Source organism: Peromyscus californicus, unplaced genomic scaffold (assembly GCF_007827085.1).
Source record: "Peromyscus californicus insignis strain IS unplaced genomic scaffold, ASM782708v3 Scaffold_11__1_contigs__length_118956290, whole genome shotgun sequence".
In the NCBI taxonomy this organism is placed as follows: Eukaryota; Metazoa; Chordata; class Mammalia; order Rodentia; family Cricetidae; genus Peromyscus; species Peromyscus californicus.
This window is the reverse complement of record NW_026294402.1, coordinates 116,030,249-116,054,021: the sequence shown is the minus strand read 5'-3', so window position 1 is coordinate 116,054,021 and position 23,773 is coordinate 116,030,249. Positions and strand designations below refer to the sequence as shown.

The window sequence follows — 23,773 nt, the reverse complement described above, 5'->3', positions numbered from 1 at the left end:
TCCAGCCTTTGAGCTTGTTTTATTGATATTCATTAGCGAATAAAATTTTGTTGTTGATCTTGATGCATTACAACACACTTTTTGGTCGTGGTTGCTTGATGTTGCTCACCAGTTTATTAACTACACTAAGTATCACAACCTCTAACATGCCAGTTTTCACACTGGTGTTCCCAGCGCAGATGGGTGGCTCCTCTGAATACATGGATGGTCCATTCAAAGGCATGGTTGTCACCCTCCTTTGCTATTCTACCTACTGCTTTCAAATACATTCAAATAGAAAGGTAAGTTACCGGGAGTGACCGCACACCCACAACAGGCAGGAGAGCGGAGAACGTGATGAACCAGCACTCTCGTGTTTGGAGAATAAATAGTTTGAAATAGCGGGACTGAAGCTTGCTGCTTGGGGACCTTCTCAGAGCATCCTCAGTGGATATAAGGTGACCCTCACTCCATCCAAGGACACATCTTTTGCTGGGGGGAGGGTCCATGTGACAATTTCTTGTACACAGGCTGCTACCTTTCCAGAGATGTCTGGGGCAGGTGATCATGTGACACACAGATGGACAGTCATATTCAGACAAAAGTAAATAAATATTATACCTGGGGTGGGATCTCTCTCTCTCTCTCTCTCTCTCTCTCTCTCTCTCTCTCTCTCTCTGTCACACACACACACACACACACACACACACACACACACACACACACACACTCTCTGGCTGGAGCTGGAAGCAGGGGAGGCATCTGATTAAAATACAGCACACACAGATAATAAATAAAACTCTGTAACTGAGTGGGTGACAGCAACAGGCCTCGGCCTTTCACTTCCTCATTCTCCCATTCATAAGCACCTCTGATTTTTTTCCTATGGGCAGAAATGGGATGAGGAGACAAAGGGCTTGGGGGATGGGGAGGAAACATTCCTGTTTTGAAACAAGGATAAAAAAATGTGGAGTACGCCTTTAATCCCAGCACTAAGGAGGCAGAGACAGGTGGATCTCTGTGAGTTCAAGGCCAGCCTGGTCTATAAAGGAAGTTCCAGGACAGGGAAGGATACACAGAGAAACCCTGTCTCAAAACAAAACAAAACAAAAAAATAGCCACTAAATGGCTGCAGAGCTCAACCATGCTGCCTGAGCTCCCTCCAGAGGAGAGGTGCCAGCAGCCATCAAAGCTGACCAACCTTGACCCAGGGTGCAGTGAGGTGCTGGGGACTCGCCCCTTTTCTCCACAGTGTATAGATTTGACAATCTTGTTCCCTGTCCCCTTGATCCTACTGTTACAGTGAAAACTGGTCATCCATCAACCTGGCTGTGACACTGGGTCCCAGAAATAAGCCATGTTATCAGCAAGTTAGTGTGTACGCCGTTTGTGTCTTGGTGTCAGGACCACCAGGAGAAATTATCAGTACTGAGACTTCCCTGCTAATAAAATGTTTAAAAATGAAAAAAATCCATCACACAGAACATAGAGGGACTGTCTGATGGTGCGTCAGAGCGTAAATACATTCTTTTCAGGTCAGGCTCTGAGCCTGTCAGCTGACGACAGACACAGGGTGACTTCAGGTCACACCCGAGAACGGACAACCCATCAGAGCAGATCTGGATGAAGTTGGACCACCTACAACAGAAGAACAGCTCTCTGATGGTGAGCAGCCCTGTGGGCTGTCAAGGTGGGCAAGGAGGCCAGCGACACCAGGAGGGGGATGCACTGTGGCCTGCGCCATGCGGCGGCTATGGTGTGCAACCCGACAGTCTTATGCAGGATTCACCAGGTTCCTATCCATGGGATAAGAACACCCTTGGGAATTTCAGTGCTTCTTAAAAGTAAAGAAGAAAGGATGCCACCTTCCCCCGGGTGAGCTCAGGTGACATCACGAGAGTGTAACCTTGTAGGGCTATCCCTTCCTGCACAGTGGAAGAGAGCAGACGCAAGGTCCTCAAGGCCTGTGTACACACCGTGTGGAGTTCTACTCCCCCCCACGAGGCACAAGTTTGATTTGTCTAGCTCAGGAGAAGTAGACCTCAGAGGGGAAGGGTGTGAGTGCTCTGTGGGGGACAGGAGGCGAGGAGCAGATAGAGGAAAACGCTGGTCTCCTGGAGGGCAGCGATCCCTGGCCTCACCGCAAGCTAGTCTGTTTGGGGAGCTTAGCACCCATTAAGATGCCCGAGGTGAGGATCACGGGGGCTCTCATCTGCACACTGGACCCAACCATGGTGGGGAAGCTGCGATTCCGTCGGATGCCACTGGGACACCCCAGAGGCAGGCCTTCGGGCACCAGGCCCCCAGGAACAAGAGCCTGTGCTGGCCCTGTGGCTCCACAGAGGAGAGGTCCCTGATCCTCAGTCAAGGTGGGGATATGTGCACGTCCTGAGTTCACCACTCTGGCCACCCCAAACCTCCTGACTTTGTCCACAAGGTTGAGGTTGGAGACAGACACGTCTGTCTGGCTCTCACTGCTCCTCACATGTTTCTTTTCCCTCACCTCCCTCAGGATGGAGCTGGCAGGCTTGGAGGCCAGGAAGTTGTTGTAGGGAGGGCTCGTGCACTTGAACTCGAAGGAGGGCGGGGAGGCCACGGGTGTCTGCATAGGAGAGTTTGGTGGGGTGGATGGGATCACAGCCATCCTAGGGGTATAGGAGTGGAGGAGGGAGCCCCTGCCGGCTCTGTCCCAACTCTGGGGGGTCATACACAGCCGCCGAGATGCCTCGTTCCTTCAGTAACCATACCAGTCCCAGGGATGTGCTCATGGTGGTTGTGGACTCGCGGATATTTGTGAAGGACTCCGCCAGGCTCAGTCTCCGGGGGGTGCATGGCGTGGCCACTGGTGTGGATTTCAAGTGGCTAGTGCTGCTACAAGCCGGAGCTGGGGCTGAGTTAAGGCTGAAAGAAAATGGGGTCTGGTTATTCATCAGAAAGACCACAGGCATCTTCGTAAGGATCAGTGGCCCTGCCTCCTGCAGAGTGCACAGAAGGAGTTTGGGGTAAGAGAAGGCACCCCGGTGCCCTCAGGTGCTCTGTCTGCATCTGCTCCTCATTTCTTAGGGGGGGTCCCTGTTACATAAGACTGTGCTTCAATTAACAGGAAGCTGCACATGGTCCCCTTTGCTCATTCCTGGCAGGGGCACATAGAGCCCTCTCCTCTGGCAAAGGATGCAGCTCCATGGTCAGTTGTTGGCCTGCTCAGTGTCACACTGGGCAGGAAGTGGACAATCCAGATCTGATTCCACACGTGAAGTGGCCCCCACAGCTGTCAGGGCAGGAAGCAGACCCTTCAACAACCAAATTACCCAAAATAGTTTTTTTCTCAAACCCCGATCTTCCTGAGATGCAAATCGGAGCTATGCTATGGGGACAGCACAAACAGCCGCGCACGGCCTTCCCCCCGACCGCTTGCCGTTCTAGCTCGCTCTTCCCTGGGATAAGTGGGGCAGCTAGTGTGAGGACAAAGCCGCACCTCACATGATCAGTCTGTCTAGGCTCTGCAATGTTCAAAGCCCACAGAGTGTTTGGCACTGAATGACTGCAACTCGGAGCTCTGCCCATTCACCACGGCCTGTTGATTGGGGGCTTTGAGGTCACAGCATCTGTCGTCCCGCTGGGAAAGCCACCACGATGCAGGGGATCAGGGAGAAGCAGCACTCTGCTCACAAAGCTGGCTTTCAGGGAGCCCTGCCCTGATTCCGAGTGCAGGCAAGCCAAGGAGAATCTGCTATCACCACCCTGTGGGACCCATGTCAGTGGTTGCCAGCTCTAGGCCTTAGCTGGAGTGGTCAGCTTCCCTAGCAACAGGCCAGCTGAGTGGTCCCTAGGACTTAGGCATAGCAACCTCTCCCCAGGAGGCCCAGGTACCTTGGGCAGGTACCAGCTAGAAGAAGAGAAGGAACAGAGCCCATTATGGAGAAGGGGCCCTCCTCTCTAGAGAGAGACAACTCAAAGGCAAGTATCACTGGGGGTGCCATGAGGCCCCACCTGCAGATGGTCTCCCCAGAGGTGGTGGGAATTGTGGAACAGCTCATCTCACACTAGTTCAGGAGGGGAGACCCTGGAAAGTTGGAGCACTTGGAGAGACCTCAGCAGCTTCTGGGACTGAAGAGGTGGGGTGCAAAAGGCACAAGGAAGGTTTCTACAAATGCTGACTGTTGCTAGAAGGTAAGAATGTTCTAGACTAGAAGGCTTATTGACGCAGTCATCCCCAGAAAGGTTTTTCAGGGGTTTTGGTTCCACTGCATTTCTTCCCAACTCAAGCAAGACAGCCCCCTCTTACTCCTCACTTCCAAGGCTTTCCTGGTCCCCAGTGTGGCCACATGGGACTTGCAGGGGAAGACATACTCAGGCAGTCTGAGGCCTATAGCTTCAGCCAAAAATACACTCAGTTTCACAAGGGACATCCTGTGACTTTAAAAATAATTTTTTCTAAACGAAGTCAGGCCTGGAAGCCAGCATCTCCCAGGAAAGCAATGGAGACAGACACAAAGCAGAAATCGAGGGATCCCGTCGGGTGAGACCTTTGGTTAGGCCTTCATTAGTGTCGACACTCAGCTGGTCTGGGGTTTAGCTGGATTAGAAGTAATGATGGTCAAGGCCATGTTAACCAGGCACAACCACAGAGACACGTCAAAGCCTTTGTCCCCAGGTTAGTGGCAGCCACACTTGCACACACAGCTCTTTCGGCGTGGCCCTGCAGGAGCAGGCTCCGTTGGCCGTGTGCTCACCCCTGCCCTGCCCGTGGGCTCAGACTCTCTGCCCTACATCTCCTCTCAGCTCAACAGGGCATATGGGTGCTTCGCCGTCATCCTCACAAGACCTGTGGAGAATTGTCCATAGTTGAAGGTGCTCCGTGGGGTGCTCTCTGAGCTGGCCCTTTTCACCTCCCTCCCTGACACCATCCATTAATGCTGCGATCTTGTTTGACTGCATCACACAGAAAGTGGTGTGTGTGAGGGTCGCTCTCCTGTGTTGTGGGGGTCCATTCTCCTGTCTCCCTGTAAGGCAGGGAGGGGAGCCATACGGCTGAAATCAAGTCAGACAGATCAACATCTCTCCAGATAGTGTGCCAGAGGGAAACAAGCCAGAGTGGGCATGTGACTCCACTGTAGTTTTTTCACACTGGCCATTATAGTTTGGCTGTGATGAACAGTTCCTGGAGTCAGCTCCAGGGACATGAGGGCTTCCACAGAGCTCAGTAACTCTACTGTGAAAGAACTCCACGCTCCACTGGCAAGCGTTGGGATAACAACCATGTAGACTCATCCCCAGGGCTTGCGGAAATGCTGGCTTCAGTCGGGAAAGAAAAGTCCTAAAAATCCACACTGAGGACGGTGACAGTGGCTTTCCCAGTGGCCCCGACCCCCACTCTGTATCTGAGGTGGCTACAAGTGCTTATGTCTGTTGGACTGGGCTCTGTCTGTGGGTGCAAACGTGTGCACGTATGGGTGTGGGTACAGGAGCACATAGAGAGGCCAGAGGTCAACCTTGGGTATTGTTCCTTCGGCACCATGTACCTCATGTTTGAGACAGGGTAGGTCTCTCTGGCCAGTGAACCCCAGGGATCCATCCACCTGGGATGACAAGCCTGTAGGTGATGGAAATCAAACTCAGGTCCCCGTGTTGTAATTGGCTTCTTTTTTTTTTCCTTGACAGGGTCTCACTATTTACCTCTGGCTGACCTGGAACTCACTCTGTAGACCAGGCTGGCCTCAAACTCTCATCTGCCTGCCTCTGCCTCCAGAGTACTGGGACTAAAGGCGTGCTCCACCACACCTGGCTCTTGACTTCCACCACCACACCTTGTGAGAAAGGGCATCCCCCAACTTGTCCCGCTCCCATCCGCCCCAGAGCCACAGTCCCTTACCTTGGCGTGACCCGCGTGAGCTCGTCTGAAGGGTGCAGGATGCGGCAGGTAGTGAAGGTGAAAGTGGAGTTGGTCTGCGACATGCATTTCCCCGGGTAGTGCGCTAGATTGGGACGGAAGAGAACAAACACATTCCTTGCATCCAAATAAACCACGATAAAAGTTAAAATCCAGCATGACCCTCCACAGACGTGAGAGGTGAGGGGCTACCTTGTGAACTGGATCTGGGCGAGGAAGTCAAGACACCGATGTTCTAGACTGAAGGTGGCCCCTCAGAAATAACCATGTTTTTGAGCACTGGTCTGCAGAGCATCGAATCCCAGCTTCCGGCCCAATCCAGACAGGGTTCCTCATCAGAGTTCTGGGCCAGTAGTGGATCCAGTTCCCAGGGGATGGGGGAGGGCCAATGGGCCTTCATGGATAAATTTAGTTTCCCACCTCAGAGCTCGGTCTGCCTTCTTCCAGCACTATTTGCTGTTTCTTTTCATTTTCTTTTTCACAAGCAGGTGCCAGTGCTCTGCCCAGAGGCGGGCTGGAGTGGGCAGGGAGAGGTGCTTGGTGCCTGGAAGCAGGACAGGGCTCACGAAGCTCCCTTTTCTGTTCACACAAAAAGGGGCTCAGGGACGTTGGCTCCACTACTGTCCGCCTGCGATGGTCATGGTAAGAGGTGGCCTTGGCCGCCCGACAACAACGTCCAGGAGTTCCAGAACCCAGTCTGGTCTGACCCGCCTCTCCCTGCCCCACACTCAGTAGCTTTCTTTCACACGGTCTCTAGGGTTTCCATTTTTACTAGAACTGAAACAAGGTGTTCTCCTGTGACCGCTCTGCACGTTGTTGTTAGGGCGGCTGACGACCAAGGCTGGAGCAAAGCAAATCATGGGAGTGGAAGGACCATGCACCAGGAGCCAGCGAAGCATCAGTGAGGCAGTCTCCAAGATGTCGTGATTGTCAAGGTCGTGCTTACTCAATAACTCGAGCATTGGTGGGAAAAGAAAAAACAAGTGTGTGTGTGTGTGTGTGTGTGGGGTGTGCGTCAAAACATATGCATGATGAAGCCATGAGAGGGGCGCCCATCCCATCGCCTCGCCCTGCAGCAGCTCAGCCCCCAGACACCTCCTGGAAATGCAAAGGCTATGAAGATTCAAACTACTAGAATCTTCTTGTGGTAAGTTTTCTCTTGGGATTGAAAAGGAAAAAAAAAAAGAAAGAAAGAAAAAAAAAAGAATCTGGCTGTGCCTTAAAAGAAAACCAGAAACCAAATGAAGCAAACACGCAAATAATAATAATAATAATAATAATAATAATAATAATAATAATAAGAGGTGGGATGGGTTGGAGACACAGATCAGAGGCAGGGGGACAATTCCAGAGCACAGAAATAGTGATGATGGCTGGAAGAGAAGGGCAAATGCAGTGCGTGTTGGCAGCGTGCCCCAGCTCTGTGTCCAGGAGGACCCAGGGACACCTGGGGTGGCCCCAGCTCTGTCCAGGAGGGCCCAGGGACACCTGGGGTGGCCCCAGCTCTGTCCAGGAGGACCCAGGGACACCTGGGTGGCCTCAGCTGTGTCCAGGAGGGCCCAGGGACACCTGGGTGGCCTCAGCTGTGTCCAGGAGGGCCCAGGGACACCTGGGGTGGCAACCAGCACTAGGACCTCCAGCACAGCCTTAGTGGGAGGCACAGAAGGAAGCACAGCAAATGAGACAGAAATGGCCTTCGTGGGGCTGGAGAGACGGCTCAGCGGTTAAGAGCACTGGCTGCTCTTCCAGAGGACCTGGGTTCAATTCCCAGCACCACATGGCAGCTCACAGCTGTCTGTAACTCCAGTTCCAGGGGATCTGACACTCTCATGCAGGCAAAACACCAATGCATATAAATTTAAAAAAATAAATAAAAAGGAATAAAAGAAACGGCCTTCGTGAAACAATGACTTTAGTATTGGGTGCAGGCAGTGGCTCCTGAGCTCAGGTAACTGAGAACACGCTGCGGAAAATGGATCAAGCTATGAAGATAAGGCAACCAAACAATCACAAGTCTTGGACAGCGACAAAGTCCAGGAAAAAAAACAACAGGAAGCCTGAGAGGAGGGTTATTGAGGAAAGACAGACAGGGAAAGAGGCAAATAGATCATTAGGACAAAATGGCAGTGGGAGGAAACATGAAAAAAAATAATCAAGGTCAGGCGGGATTAAATTTAGAAGTGCAGCCCCATCTGAAGGTGTGGCCAGAGTGTGCAAATGTCCCTCCCCAGGCCACTATGTGTACAGTCTCCAAGAAGAACATTTTAGAGATGGAGTTGAATCAACAGAAGTAAAACCCATCACATCCAAATGGGTTTGGGAGATAAGAAAAGGCTGCTAAAAATTCATGTCCCCACTCCCCAGGAGCAACGGACAGCTTTGAAGACCAAGAAGACTGATTATCTGAAGAGCCAAAGCCGGGGATTCGGCCCCTCCACAATACCACAGGGATGTCTGGGAGCTCGGCCTCTCGGTGTCACCACGGACTGCCGGGACGCAGCTGCGCCTCCCTTCCTTGGGACACAATACAGAGACAGTGAGTTTCCCCAGGAAGGGCTCTCCAGAGCCCCTCTTGTTTGTACCAGAGAAGCAAAACATTGAGCCCTGATTCTTGGCTTTAGGAAAAGAACAATCCAGACATATGAAAACACGCTCAGCAGTTGGGGCTTGGTTTCAAAACTGGAGTTGCCAAGACCACACTGCACACCAAAGCCCAAAGCTCCGCTCAACTGCAAGTTCAAATTTTGTTTACCTCACAGGCTTCATTTTGAGGGCACAAAGGGCAGGGTTTCTTGGAATGACTACTCCAACTTCCTGGTGAAGTCCTTATTCTTGTCTCGGCCTGACTGGAGGGCTTCGGGCATCATGGGGGACGGACAGATGACACACTTGATCACAGCCAAAGGCTGAGTGGCAGGTTACAAGCAGGGTCAAGGTTACTGTTCGGAACTAAGCAAGCCAGGCACTTCCAGAGGTGGATCCCTGCGCTGGCCTGGGCTTTGTGCTCACTAAGACAACAGCCCACTCTGGGCACCTGACCACAGTTTAGATGGAAATGGATTTTTCTTTCATTTAACAACTCTACGTTTAGCTGGTCTTTTGCTCTAGGTTTTGATGCTGATATAAGAACTGGAAAGGTTTAAAATCAACTAAGCCTTGACTGTCAGAGACCCACAGGGGAGAAATAAAGGTGACTGGTGTACCACACACTAACACCCGCTATGGCCAGCTGTGGGAGGGCGTGGGAAGGTTGGGGCCCACTTTGTTCTTGTTTGTTGGTGTGGCCTGTGTGCTTCTGCTTGGAGTGAAGGTACCTGAGAGGTAACACTACCTGCTTGCCTACGGCGAGGCGGCTAGGACCCATGGTAGGTCACCCCTGACACAGTCCTGCGGCTCCAACAGAGTTGGGTGGCAGGTGGCGGGGAGGGGCTGCTACATACACCAGGGGGCTGTTGCCCTGCAGAGTGCTGAAGCCTCCCAGGGTTGTTGCTTCCCCATAGCCCAAAGCTCTCAGAGGAGTATGGCCAGATGCTCTGCTGAGCTCAAGGGCCCTGCAGGGACTTAAAGATGACTGGGACTGCCCATCTGGGCAGCCACATTTGGACATAGATTTCATTCAGCCCTTTCTTTCGTCTATCCTCTGGGGAGGGGCAAGCTGACAATACACTGGATTAACTACTTTCCTCTCAGAACAACACCCTAGAAGCCAGTGGGCACACACAGGGGCACTGAAGCCTGTTGCTGCAACTGGAGTCTTGAGATGTGACACAAACCCAGGCTATTTCATAGACCTTTGAGAATGGGGAGACACTGGCCATGCCACACACTCAGTTACGTCTTGTTTGCTTTGAGATAGGGGCTCATGTATACCAGGCTGCCTAGAGCTCACTAGATAGCCTAGGATGACCTTGAACTTCTGATCCTTCTGACTCTACCTCCCAAGTGTTGAGATTATAGGTGTGCACCACCACCCCTGGTTTACAGTTCTGAGGATAGAACCCAGGGCTTTGTCTACACTAAACAAGTGAACCACATCTTCAGCCCCACGATATGTTTGTTAAAGATGGCATAAATAACTTCTAACAATATCAAAACATTTTTTTTTCAAATGTATCTGGAAATCTTGAAAAAGGGACCCCATCTTTACAGTGCACAGAGTGCCCTCTGTACTTGCTCTGTGGGAAGCAGGCGCCTGGGGTGAGAGAAGTAAGCAAGCAAGCCCTCCCCTTCCTTGACTTGACCACGTGGGTGTGAAGCTGCTATCATGTGATTTGCACCCGCTGTACACTTTCTATGAACTCTTTCTCCTTCCCCACCCTCTACGCACACACACACACACACACACACACACACACACACACACACACACACACACTTCCAGTAGTGGCCACCACATCAACAGTGGTACCCAAGGGTCTTTCCTACCCCCCCCAAAATTGCTGAAAATAAAAGCTGCTCTCTCCAAACTGAACGGCCTGCCTGGTTTGAGTCGAGCCCTAAGCTCATGAACCGGTTTTTGTTTTTACAGAATACCCAGCTGGTAATGGCATTATCCTGCTTGGGATGGGAAGGTTGCCTTTTCATGAGCCAAAAAAGGAGGCGAAAGCAATGTTTTAGAGTTCTTCCTAAAAAGACAAACATCAGGGCATGGAAAAATGTTTCATAATGTAACAGCACCTGTGAAAGATCATGTATAAAACCATGTGTCCAATGGCCACATTCGTACAAGCACGGAGCGAAGGATGTTGCACAGCTGACCTGCGCTTTCCTCCGTACGGGGACATTGTCACACTGGTTTCAAATGAGACTATGCAAAACTTGTTTTGACATGTAGTCTAGTTGTGTTAGCTCAGGCTAGCCCTTGAATTCATAATCCCCATGCCTCAGCTACCTGAGAGCTGGGATGACAGATAGCTACCCTACTTCACCAAGAAAGTGGTTTTTTTTTTTTTTTTTTTTGGTTTTTTGAGACAGGGTTTCTCTGTGTAGCTTTGCGCCTTTCCTGGAACTCACTTGGTAGCCCAGGCTGGCCTCGAACTCACAGAGATCCGCCTGGCTCTGCCTCCCGAGTGCTGGGATTAAAGGCATGCGCCACCAACGCCCGGCAGAAAGTGGTTTTAAACTATGAATTGTTGTACTTTAGTGACAAAACTTTCTGAACTCTTAGCTTCTGGCTTCCCTCCATTCCCAGTTTTCTCGATTCTTGAGTGTTTCTTTTAACAGCCCTAGTCTTGTCCTGTAGCTCTGTGAAAGCCCCTGGCTCCCAGCCCATTACACCCCAGTCTGGTAGATCTTCTGGAAAGAATCATAAGATCTTTTTCTGGTTCTATACAACTGACATTTAGTTCTTGTGAACTTAAAAACTCTATTCTCACCATAGCAAACTGCCTGTTATCTGTTTAATCACAAAAATATGTATGAATTAGGAGATGAACCACTTCATAACATCCTGCAGAGAGGGCAGGAACAACTTTTGAGTGCCTCTAAGGAATCCTCTGGAGGAAAAGAACATTTTAGAACATGGTAAAACTGTCAAAGGAGTAAATGCAAAACTCTCTCTGGATCTTTTTCTACTAACAAGGCCAGAGCACACGCCGCTGGCTCCTCATCCTCCCTTCTGGGGCTGACACAGAGGTCAGGAAGAATCCTCGCCTACTTGGGCAGATTGGAGAGTATGTCTCCCGTTCTTCTCAAGGGGGTGGCTGTCATCTGTCTGAACATCCCTGTATGCTCATAAAGTCCTCTCCACATGAGCAGAGCCACACAGGGGCCTCAGCAAGCCACATGGCAGCTCTAGTGTCCTGGAGAGGAGACACTCCAGTTGGCTCTGCTCTCTAGGTTTAGGCAGGGCCACACCTGCACTGTCCCTTTTTGAGGAGTCCACTCTCCCATTCCCTTCCGTCACTGCTCTACTTCCGGTTGCGGATGGCCTGTTACGCTCAGTCCACCAAGTGCTCTTAGAAACAGCTCTAGACTTCCTTAGCATGTTCTGACCCAGTGGGTGTGAGCAGACCACTCACTCTTTAAGGACTCAAGGATGCAGAGTCAGGGCTGAGAAAATGTCCCCATCCCATGGGGAACACGGAAGGCACTTCCCTCTGCCAAAGACACCAGAAGGTCTATGAGTCAATTATACCGACCTTCCCTTCCAGACTCGCTGGGCCACTGGGCCAGTTTCTTCATACAAGCTATGTGCACTCTCCTCTGTGGATAGCGGTGGGACTGAGTGTAACAGATTCAGGGAGGAGGGCTTGCTCTCACGGGGCACCCGCTCTGTGACTGAACTGAAGGAATGCCTCACTGGCCAGACTTCTTCCCATGGCGGGCTATTCTCTTCATTCCTTCACTCCACAAAAGCTCCTGAGCACAGCTTGGATCTGTGTTTGGGTAAGGAAGTGGAACAAAGGCTGTTTCCTGACCTCTGCCTCTGAGAACAGAACTTCTGAGGTCTGTTTTGAATGAGTGTGATTTTAATGGTCTACACTGATGCCAGGATCTTGGGGCCCAATTGTGAGTCATGTGCACTTCGGGGGTCACAGGTGGATAAAGTATGAGCCAGTCTCAGGGTATTATCTCCATGTATGGCAGTGACAGACAGACAAACTGACTTTTGACTTCATCTCTGGTGTTGGTTTAATCTTTTCTTCCCCTGTGGGTCTTCAGGAGATTCAGCTGAGCTCAAGCCTGAGCCTCTCCCACCAGCCAGCTACAGAGTGGACTAATTAACCCTTTTCCTCATGCAGACCATCCCCAACCATGAACTAAAGCAGAGTGCCGGGGACCTGGCGATGACTATCCTGATAAAAATGTGCTTCCTGTGTCAGCTCAGGACATCAAACAATCATCAAAATAAATAAAACTATGACCTAAAGGTTGTTTTCAATGGTCCATTTTAATCTTCTAGATCATTCACAACACAACAGCATAGAACCAGTCTTCTCAAAACATGGGATTAAGGGGAAAAAAATCACAGGATGCTTCAAAAGATACATTAAAATACACTAATGAAAATGTTTACTAGGTGAGTCTTCCTACTCTTCACCCATGCTGGTACCAACTGTAAGGAAGACTGTCAACTGCCTTCTGATTCAGACTTCTGCCCTCTGAGATGCTCCCAAGCACACAGCAGCTCTGGGAGCTCAGGTGTCAGCGCTGGGCCAGCAGAGACCAGGCCAGTGGGACATAAATCCCAAGACTGTGGAGCTCCAGGCCTTCCCATGAAGACCCATCAGCCTTTACCCACACTCCCTGACTGTGCATAAGGAGCATTTGGGGTATCCGGCTTGTCTTGGGGTGGCAGTCTCGTGCTCCCACTCCTGACAGCAGAACAGATCGGTCATTTCAGTGGAGAAAAGGAGTCACATGGCTCTGCACACCTGCCCTCTGCACAGTGCTTCCAAAGAAGAGCTTCCCGTGAAGAAAACAAGCTCTAGAGAACTCACTGCTAAACGGGGCACCTTTCCTGAACGACCCTGAACAACTGATTAGCTATGCGGGGAGCACACACCGTGAGCCTGGTCTTTCTACAGTTTCTGCTCTACATGTGTTTGACTGCCCTCAACTCAAGTGGCTGGCTGAATATACTATAAGGTTCCACGAGGGGTGGGGCATTAGGCCAGAAAGTCCACTGTCACAGGAAGGGCAGAGGCTGGGCCTCTAGTCCTCATAACCAGGGCTCCACCCTCTGACCTCCCACACAGCTCTGGGTGCACTGATTTTATTCTTTCTGAACAACTTCCCCCCAAAGCACCTGAGGGGTGCATCTTTCATCTTCCAGGATGGGCATTCCAGCTACAGGAAGGATCCATGTGACCTCTGACTGCTATCCTGTCTCCATGGCAGTTAGCCAGATGCTGTCTGCCTTCAGATGGAACCCAGTGTTGATAACAAATCAAGACTCAAGGCTGCAGTTGGCTGTCCTGTCCTTTTGTTTGTTGAAACAGAATCTCACTATGTAGCCTCCTGCCTCAGCTTCCTGGGAACTGTAAGTGCTTGGATTGTAAGTATACACCACCAGGCCTAATTGAGTGTGTAGATCTCCCAGGATGAATGCTCATTCCCTCTATACCCTTCACTTGGTAACTTACTTTAAAAACTCAAAACATAAATGGTTGTGATACGCCTCTAAAGTTGACATTTAAAGAAACAGTTGGTCCAAGTCAAGCCCCTTGACCACAGCTGTCTGCAATTAACCTGGGGATAGGCGACACCACAAAACCCTGGCTTCGTCCTGCCTTGGACTGCATGGCAATGTTGTGGCCTCTACAACTTAAAATTATGAATCAGAAAGGTGAATATCCTTCCTTTGCATCTAGTGACTTGGGGATGTCATGAGGATGACAGTATTGGGGTCACTCATCTTTTCTCTCACCCCGAGTTCTTTGTCTTCCCAGGACAATGAGCTAGGAGGTCCAAGAACAAAGCAAAGGGAGCATGTGGATTAGCAGTAACTACATAATGCCCCAGAGGTCCCAGGAGCCCTGAGCACAAACTTCCCACCCCAGTGCAAGACGTTTGTGGGTCACCCGTACACCCATGGTCACACTGCTGGTCCCTGGTGGTGGGATGGGCTAGCCAGAGCACCTAGCATCCTCTTTGTTCAGAGATGAATGACATCTCTTACAGTGTATCTGGTTAAAGAGTATCACTGAACACTTATAAAAAATCCATTTTGAATACATGAAAGTATCACATGCTCCTTCACAGAGCTGGCATGGCCAACCAGGCACCATCTAACTATCGCCTGGACTTCTGTCTGATTTTCACACATCCTACTGCCTCTCACTCTTCATCACTCCCCTAAAATTGCTCAGCTTGCTCACTTTGGAAATCCCAAGATGATATGGGAAACGGCATATCAGAGTCAGGGCAGGATGGCCGCTACAGAATCCAGGAGCACCTGTTCTCGGGGCACCACATCCCACTTTTTAGCAGCCTCTCCTGCTCCCACTTGCAGGGCCCTGCTGGGCCACACACCTCCAATCCAAGATGGGCAGAGGTGCCTACTTGTCACAAAGTGGAGGATTTGCTCTATTTTAAAAGCAGAACCTGATGATGGGAAAGCTTTTCCCTGTCACCCACACAGACGAGCGGAAGCTATAGACACAGAGTCACTACGGATGGTGCCAGGAACAGAGGTGAGCAAGGCCCAGAGCTCTGTCTCCGGCAAAGGGGGCAGGTTTACAGGACTAATTGAGGCGCCCTCACCAGACCCCTCCTCCTCCTCCTCCAGGCCCGCTGGCGCTGGCGGCTTGTGCATCTCCTCTGGGGAAGCCTGAGGCTGGCTGGAGTAACTTCTGCTGCCTGAGACAGTCACACGTGCTCGGGACCTCTCACCTGAGGTCTCCGGGTGCTGAACTGGCGTGGAGGTAGCTAGGCCCGTGAGGGAAATGTGGTCACCTGTGTCATCTTCCTCAAAGTCGTTAAGGCAGTACACTTCATCCAGGTCAACGTCCAGCGTCCGGAAGCCCTTGGTGACCACACCAGGGCGGGGGTCCAGGATGCCCCCAAGATGAGGCTGGGCCAATTGCTGCCAGTGGTGAAGCGTGGCTGAGCCTTGTGGGAGAAAAGAGAGAGGGAGGAGAAGGAGAGAAGGGGGTTAGGATGCCAGCCAGCTAGAGCAACTGATTCCCACCCTCACACCCGCACTTGCATGGGACTATGGGAGGGGGACCGGGACAGAGCTCCCTTGACCCTTTCAACTGGACAATGGCGCTATCCCCTGCCATACAGGAGGGGGCACCACTGTAAAGAACCAACGACTTCTAAAGGAAAATACATGCTATATACTGGGTGCCAATGTTTGGTTACAAGTGTTTTAGAGCACTCCATGCCACACTTAACACACTATCATTTCTCTGACAGAAGAGGGTGAAAATGGCCAGACAAGAACCACAGGAAGCTTGTAACAATGCATGAGAACACACAGGGACCAGGAAGCCACAGGACACTCAGGTACAAGCCTGCAGACTCCCACGGCAGACTCACCTGCAAACAGAAGTTATAAAAAAAGAGTAGCCATGAAGGAAGGTAGGTGAGGACAGGGGTTCAAGAACAAGGTAAGACGTCACAGAGGCCTAAAGCAGTGGAGCCATCTCCAAGGTGACACTGGACCCTGGGACTCAGGTGACAGCCTGTGGGGTTTGTAGTAACAGAGTGTCCCTGATGACCTCAGGTGTCCCAGGCGTTCTACCAAGAAGGTGCACAGGGCCAGGAGTGTCTGGAAATCCTGGTGCTGAGGAGCTAAGTGATATCTCAGATAGAAAGGTGGCTGGGGTGGGTGAGGGGCAGCTTAGGCCTTCAGTGCTTCCAGACACCTGGGTCCTCCAACTTGCCATGGAGGTCTGAGAAGGATTCTGAAAATGGACAATTTCAATCCCACTTAAAATGAAAAAGCAAAGAGCACACTTTGAGCCCTAACACCCTCAACACCCCTTCCAGGTCCACACCAGTTCACCAGTTTTAAGGATACACATTTCCTCCTCCTTAACAGACTTGGGCCTACTGGACAGAGTTTAAAACAAAACAAAAAATAAAAAACACCCTCTGTGAGCAAAAGGAAAAAACAAAACGGTGGTGGCGCACGCCTTTAATCCCAGCACTCGGGAGGCAGAGCCAGGCAGATCTCTGTGAATTCGAGGCCAGCCTGGTCTACAGCGCGAGATCCAGGAAAGGCGCAAAGCTACACAGAGAAACCCTGTCTCGAAAAAACAAAAACAAAAAAAAAAAAAAAAAAAACAACAAAGAGGTTTAAAAAACAAAACAAAACAACATATTCATGTCTGTATGGACTCCAGAAGTCCTTAACTTGGAACAAAATACAAGTTATTTTTGGTGACCACAACTTTGGGAGAAACAAGGATGCTAATGCCATCTAGTGGCAGAAATCAGGGGTGGAGCTAAGCATTCCAGTGATCCCCAGAGTCCCCACAGGCAGAAGACTCAGCTTCAAATAGCACCTGGTGCTGAGACCCCAAAACCATCCTTAAGGTCCATATCTGTTGAGAATCTGAAGGAAATCGCTGACCAAAAGGGAAATGCGTGTGCCAAGAACTCCAAAAGGGCCACTGTTTCGTAAATCTGGCTCAGATTGGACATGACAGTGTGGTATGCCTGCGTGATTTAGATGCACGGTGTTGATGGAGGATGGCAGGCTGAAGAAGCACTATACTGTAGACCGTCTATACTGTAGACTTCTCAAGACAAGGTTTCTCTGTGTAGTCCTGGCTGTCCTGGAACTCACTCTGTAGACCAAGCTGACCTCTAACTCAGAGATCCGCCTGCCTCTGTCTCCCAATGCTGGTGTAAGCCACTTTATATTGTAGCATTATCTGCAAAGCACGTTGTAAGTAGTTTCATACACACACTGTAAGGGTTTCTTTGACCTAGCTGCAATCCAAATGGGACTTGGGAGGAACTCAAGACGTGGTAGCCTTCATGTGTGCAAGACCTCCACTACACAGAGATGACGCAGGAAAAATATCAGAAGGGATAGGGAAACACACCAGCATTGTGCAACTCAGAGACAAGGCTAAACTATGGAAGGATTGGCTGCCTCAGTTTCCCCTCCCTGTATAATTTGCTGGCTGGAGATGAGAGGGAAGACAGGTCTCTGGCAGGGTAACCTATCATCTTCTCCACTGTCAGCTCACTGAATAAAGACAGCTTGAAGACTCCGTTCCTGCCTCTGCTTACTGGCATTTGAAATGATGGCACATGAGCTCCGCATTCCAATAGAAACTCCCTGGACTCTACACGCAAGCACAGCAATGCACGCCTCAAACTCCCCGGGAGGGATTCTCGCTCACTGTACAAATGGGAGAATGGAAAGTTCCTGAAGCTAAGTGACTGAACTAGTGGTGTATGAGTCAGAACATGAGTGTGAGGGCCAGGAACGTGAGCTCAGTGGGCAGCAGGGGCTGGCCATCAGCTGTACAGACGGTATCAGTGACCCAGAGCAGAACTTCCAGGTCAGTGTCCAAGGCCCAGCAGGAAGGCCACACACCCATGCCACCTCTGACAGTCCCTTTCACACTGTCCACGTGCTTTCTCACAGGTCACAGGAAGAAGCCATCATCATGGCCAACTCAGACATCCCCTGTGTCAGCTTCCCATTCATCAGGCACTTGCTGAGTGTCGGCTGCTCTCCATTTCACAGATAAGGACAGCGAGTATGGGGAAAGGCACTGGCCAGAGGTTGTATTAAGTAGCAAGCAGCCCATCTGGGATTAAAATGAAGGCCTCTGGCATCTACTCCCTGAAGCTCTGAGAAGAGAGACATCCCCCCGCCCCATGAACCTCATGAATCCAGCCAAAAGCAAGCCCAGATGGCAGCTGCGGATTGTGGGACAGGTGCTTTCAATCCCACAGACCTAAGCACTGTTTCAGCCTTAGCTGTGATTTCAGTTATGTCAACAGTGGGCCTCAAGAGCACTTCCTCTTCCTGGCTGGGTCTGAGGCTCCAGGTATTCAAGGAACCCAGCACCTGAGCAGAGGAACACTGACTTCCCCACCCTGCCACTTCCATGCCCCAAGCCATTCTGTAGAATTCCACCCACCTCCCGGCTCCACCACCCCTCCCTGCAATCTTGTCCTGATACAGGGAGCACAGTTAACGGTGACTGAAGCAGACCTTACCCAAGGTGAGCACAGGCCGCCTCTGCCCTCGCCTTTATCTCAGTCTCACCCTTCAACCTGGCTTCTCTTCCTGTCCGACAGGAAGTGGGAAAAGCACTGTGCTACTGACCACTTCTCATCACTTACTCCATCCAAGACTGCCACACTCCTCCCACCCACTTGAGAACAGGCTGGGACAGGCAGAATCCAGGAGAAGGACTATTGCCCAGCTCAGTCTTTTTAAGACAGACATCTCTTTTTTTATCTTGAATATCCTGTTCTTTACTGGCAAGATGGTTGAAATGGGAAAAGGAGAAGTAGATGGAGGACACTGATTGCTTCAGTGATGTTCCCAGACAACCGTCTCCAGGGACCTCACCCCAGGTGCCTTTACCTGGACTGCTAGAGATCAAGGATATTCTATCGGTGTCTCACTAGGCCAATGGAAACACGTGTGAGAACATAACCCCAGCATAATGACGGTTCAGGGGTCAACAGCCATAACTGGGCCCTTCAGACCCAGGTGGCCGAATCAGGGACAAGTCTGACATTCTTGTTGGATAGCTATGCCCATGTTACAAATAAGGGAGATGGTTCAAGAGGAGGGCTAACTCACCCAACACAATGACAGAAACTGTAATCAGGGACACAACTACACTAACATCCCATCTCAGAGCCAATAGTGATGCAAATATTGATTGTGGAGGGAAAGGAGGAGAGAACATATCAGCTGTCCTCTAAACAGCTAAGAAAGAAGTCTGAGAAATACAAAATGAAGCCAAAAGGATCCATATCACAGGGTGTGTTACAGGCCACAGTGATAAGACATGACTTTTTAATGGTAGTAATTCAACTTCTGGGGGGGGGGGGGGGCAGTGCGGGATGCCACAGGTGAAACTCATCTTACACATGAGTGGAGTTTCTTCTTACTCTTGTCATAAAAATAAAGGCACAAAGTTAGAAGAAACAAAGATGAATTGGTCAAAATTAAGTTTTCAAAAATCTCATCCTGCAATGTACCTGAAAAATGAACCCAAAACATACCATAGGTCACCCAGTGAAACACAGTTAAGTATGGGAAGCAGAGAGATGGTCAGTGTCTAATGAACGACAAAAGAAGAAAAGAAAAGAAAGGCAGAAATAAAATTGCAGAAATGGAAGGTTTTATTGAAAGAAAACCGGACATAATTGAAGGTCAGAAAACAGAGGCTCACAACTGAATAAACAATTAAAAAAGAGTGAGCTGCCCCTCCCTGGAAGCTAGGAAGGACCTATTACACAATTAACTCATCATTATTAAAAGGAAAAACCAAAAATAGCCCTTCTTCTTTCTTTGGAAATACAGGGACTGTGGCACATCGCACGTCTTTACTAATCATGGCCTCAGTTTGCAGGCTGCCTGTTCTGCAAGGCTGACACCATCCCTGAGGCAGCAAAGACAGAGGCTTTTGAGATGAAAATAATTGTTGTCCTCTCAGGTACAAGTCTGTACCTGTGTGACAGAAACAACCTGTGGCATTGAAATGTCATGATGAGTGTGGAGCGTAATTAGACTGAAGCATCCAGAGGCGCTCCTTAGAAGGGACAGTGATAAAAGCTGAGAAAACACAGATGTGCAGACATCTGGCTTCACATAAAAATGCGATGTGTGGTTCTAAAGCAGGTCTTTCAACTCACACAGGCTTCAAACTCAAGTGGGAAAAGCAAGAGCAGTGCATACTTGGTGGCCCCTGACCAGGCCACAGGCTCCGGGGAAACAGGTGACACGCAGGTCAAAAGGAGAAAGAGAACGGTGAGGTTTTCTAGGTGAAGCCCCTGCACAGGGGGCTTGCTGGGCTCTAGGGCTGGCCTCCAGCTCTACCTCCTCCTGCCTCCACACTGCAGGTTGCAGGGCCTGGATCACCTCCAGAGAGCCACAAATACGAACATACGAACACACACAACACTTCCACGTGGGTGGGGGTGGTACTTACAATGCTTGGTTTGTGCTATTTGACAGTGAAAATTCTGAGAAGCCAGAGCATTCCTTCTCTACCCTTCTCAGACCTTTGGGTTGATCTAGAACTAGTTTGTTGTAGTGAGGACAAATGGCCACAGCAGCCATCCGGGAAGGATCTGAAGCTGCATACCTGCCACTAGGCTTGGCTCCTAAGGCACTAAGGACAAAAGAAGAGACCTGTGGGCCACCTGTGGTGGTTCCCTAGGCCGGTTCACACTAGCAGTGCACTGCTAACAGAGGCCACCTCAGAGGAACTCAAACCAGCAGCGTGGGTGGCTATCTCGAAAGAAAAACGAATAGGTGTGACAGAGGTGGCTGGCTTTCCTGTGGTGGATCAGGGCCCACAGTGAGTCACAGAGGAGGACAGAGAGGGGCCGTGGCCCCTGGGGGTCACCTTCGAGCGGCTTCACGATCTGCAGCTTCTCGGGCAGGTAGGAGCGGCTGCTGAAGGACATGCCGGAGAAGCCCGTGAACTCCGAGAAGCGGGAGTGTGTGCCCAGGGACATGATGCTCTCGGTGGGCGTGAGTGAGCCACTGTGCAGCTCGTCCTTCTCAGCCAGCTCACGCAGCTTCCTCTCCTGCTCCTCCTCGAAGAACCTCCGCTCAGACAGGTAGTTCTCCCGGCGCAGGGACAGCCGCCTAAGTGCTGTCTCCAGGTCGTGGGAGCCTGGGGTGCCTGGGGTGCCTGGCTTCTTATTGCGCTCCTCATTCCTGGGGAAGACAGGGGTAAGTACCTAAAGGGCACTGAGGACCCCTCAGGGCAAGGCCACTGCTTGGACAGGAGATGGGCTAAGGAGACCAGGCCAGCCAGGATGGGAGCAGACACCTGAAGGAGTTACTTCTGTGGGCCTGAGGTGACTTTTCTTAGAGACAGATGGCTGCATCAGGATGAACTGAAAAATTGCACATAAGCAAATATGTGTTTTCATAACAATCTCCCTCCTGGTGATTTTGGAAGACCGTTTGTAGGCTGCTATTGCTGGGTAACAGAGGGGAGCTGATTCAAGGGAACCCCCTTTTTGCCTCTTAGATGAAAGGGCTTGGGCTCTCAGGTCTGAGTGAAACCAGCTCTGATCTTGGGTAGCCCTCTGTATGGCTCAACTGATCCAAAGTACCTGTTTCAGAAGTCCGAGGGCTGGGGTGCACAGGGGTGACAGGATGGTTGGGGTTCTACAGGGCACTAGGGCAGAGAGGAACTGACTATCACTAAGGAGACCCCACAACTGACAACCCTCTTCACCCCAGCTTCTGAAGCAAACCAGAGAGGCTGGGTCCTCCTCACCCGTTCCAGCATCCAAGCCCCCAAGGGGCCACAGAGATGATTCATGGGGAGGATTTGTTAGTTTCCTCCTTCAGCATGTGATGGAAAAGCATGCTTTGGATATCAACTTGAGCTATTCCTTTCGAAAATACCAGTGCCGTGGAAAAGGTGGGTAACTGGGATGTGGAGAAGTCTCTTGGATGATGGCTGAGTCCCCATGCAATGGGGCTCACTTCTCCCCTCCCCACAACAGGAGAAAAGCCCATTGCTCACCCCAGGTCAGCTGCCTCAGTTTCCAGGAGGATGCTGTTGGTCTTGTTGTCAAGGACCACGTTGCCAACATCACTGCCATAGAAGCTGGAGCGGGGGGTGCTGACGCAGCTGGACAGGAGGGAGTTCATGGCTGAGGACTGGTTGGAGCCGGGGATGTTCATGGGGGAAGGGGCCAATGATCTCTGCTTGACCACCTGATTGATGTTTCTCACGGTCTCGAAGACACGCTTCTGGTGGCTGGGGAGAACATGGCAGCCATGAGCAAACGCATCAGGAAGAACCTGGAGCTAGCACCTCCACCTCCAAAGAAACACTTCAGGGAGCCCGAGTGGTCTGCTGACTGAGGGCTTCACGTGTTCCTGAGAGTGTGGGCACCTCCATCACAGTATGGACTGAGGAGATGCAGTGCCCAAAGGTTCTGGCACAGCTCAGCACTAGGTTCAGCCACCCCAAGTGACACTGATTATCACAGATCCAAAGCCTGACCTAGAAATAATAGTCCTGAAGTATTGCTTTTGTCTTTAGTATGCTTGCTTCTTTCAGATCTACACCAGAATGTGAGCTCCACAAGGGCAGTGCTAACCGCAGACATTTGCAGAATGATTATGTGTAACCATTCATATAAAAGAAAAAGTAAAACTTCAAACTAATCTGAAGTTTCTACCTTGAGATGATAAATACCCCAAGGCTATTTGTAGAAACTACCATTTCTAAGTGCAGAACCCATAGTTTGATTTGAATGTGTCTTCTTTTAAGGAGAAAAGGGTGGGTACATTTCTGGACTGGCTGCTTCCCTGGGGTGTCAGCTCTGCACACACACTGAAGTCACCAGGACACTAGCCACTCAGTCTCGTATAAATTCTGTCTAGGGAGTTTGGGGAGAGAGAAAACATGGTCCCCAGACTCCTTCTAAATGCTCCAGGGAGGTGAAGCCTGAATCTGGAGTTAGGAGGGGAGCTGCAGACCCCAGGAGTCCCCAGAAGAAAACAATCCTGGCTCACACCATCGAGGAGCCTGTGTCTCATTACTGCTGATGGTTTTCTTTGTTTAGAGTAATGCTTTCCATTAGGGGAAGTGGAAGTTGGCAGGGAGACACAGTCTCCTTCCCATTTCCCATTTTGTTGCTTTGGTGTGTCTTTTGAGACAGGGACTCACTCACACAGGCTGTAGTTAAAGACAGCCTTGAACTTCTGACCCTCCACTGCACCAGGTGCTAGGAGGTCCTAGGACAGAACTCAGGGCTTCACGCGTGCTAGGAAAGGCCTCTACTAGCTGAGTCCAAGCCATTATCATGAGAAAAGAGCAGGAAAAGGTCAGACATGAGGTTGTGTCTCCCTTAACCCGACAGGAAGGACCACAGTTGTGGCTGGTGGTGGCTGAGGTCCACACATGTTAGGTTCTAAACAGAACCAGTCCTGAGTCAGATTGTGGGAACTTGAAATACAAAAACCATGCAGCCATACGTGATGTCTGGAGACTCTGGCTCTTCCAGCTGCAGCTCCTTACGCATAGTTCCCTCAATTTCAGCAGCCAAGGAGTCCTGGGAAAAGACAGAAGCCATGTTGAGTGAGCAAGGACATCCATTTCTACATCAGGTCTGAGGCCAGAAGAGCCACAGGAGAAGAAACAGGGGGTCTAGCCGTCTCCAGACTTCTTGCCACACAACACAAGGCTAAAAGCATTCTCCACAGACAGAATCTGCTGACCCAAGGCCAAGGCAGGTTTTGAGCACACAGCATCTTTGGGTGAGAGTGAA

General features: G+C 50.7%; 1 protein-coding gene across 1 annotated transcript in view; it reads right to left on the bottom strand.

Moving 5' to 3' along the window:
* Trak1 (trafficking kinesin protein 1) overlaps nucleotides 1–23,773 on the bottom strand; it is a 110,349-nt gene continuing 86,576 nt past the window's right edge. Inside the window, 7 exon segments of the mRNA XM_052724703.1 lie at nucleotides 1–2,680; nucleotides 2,682–2,880; nucleotides 5,852–5,954; nucleotides 15,206–15,424; nucleotides 20,878–21,194; nucleotides 22,018–22,254; nucleotides 23,481–23,557. Coding sequence (XP_052580663.1) covers nucleotides 2,117–2,680; nucleotides 2,682–2,880; nucleotides 5,852–5,954; nucleotides 15,206–15,424; nucleotides 20,878–21,194; nucleotides 22,018–22,254; nucleotides 23,481–23,557 — 1,716 coding nt within the window. The 3' untranslated portion in view covers nucleotides 1–2,116.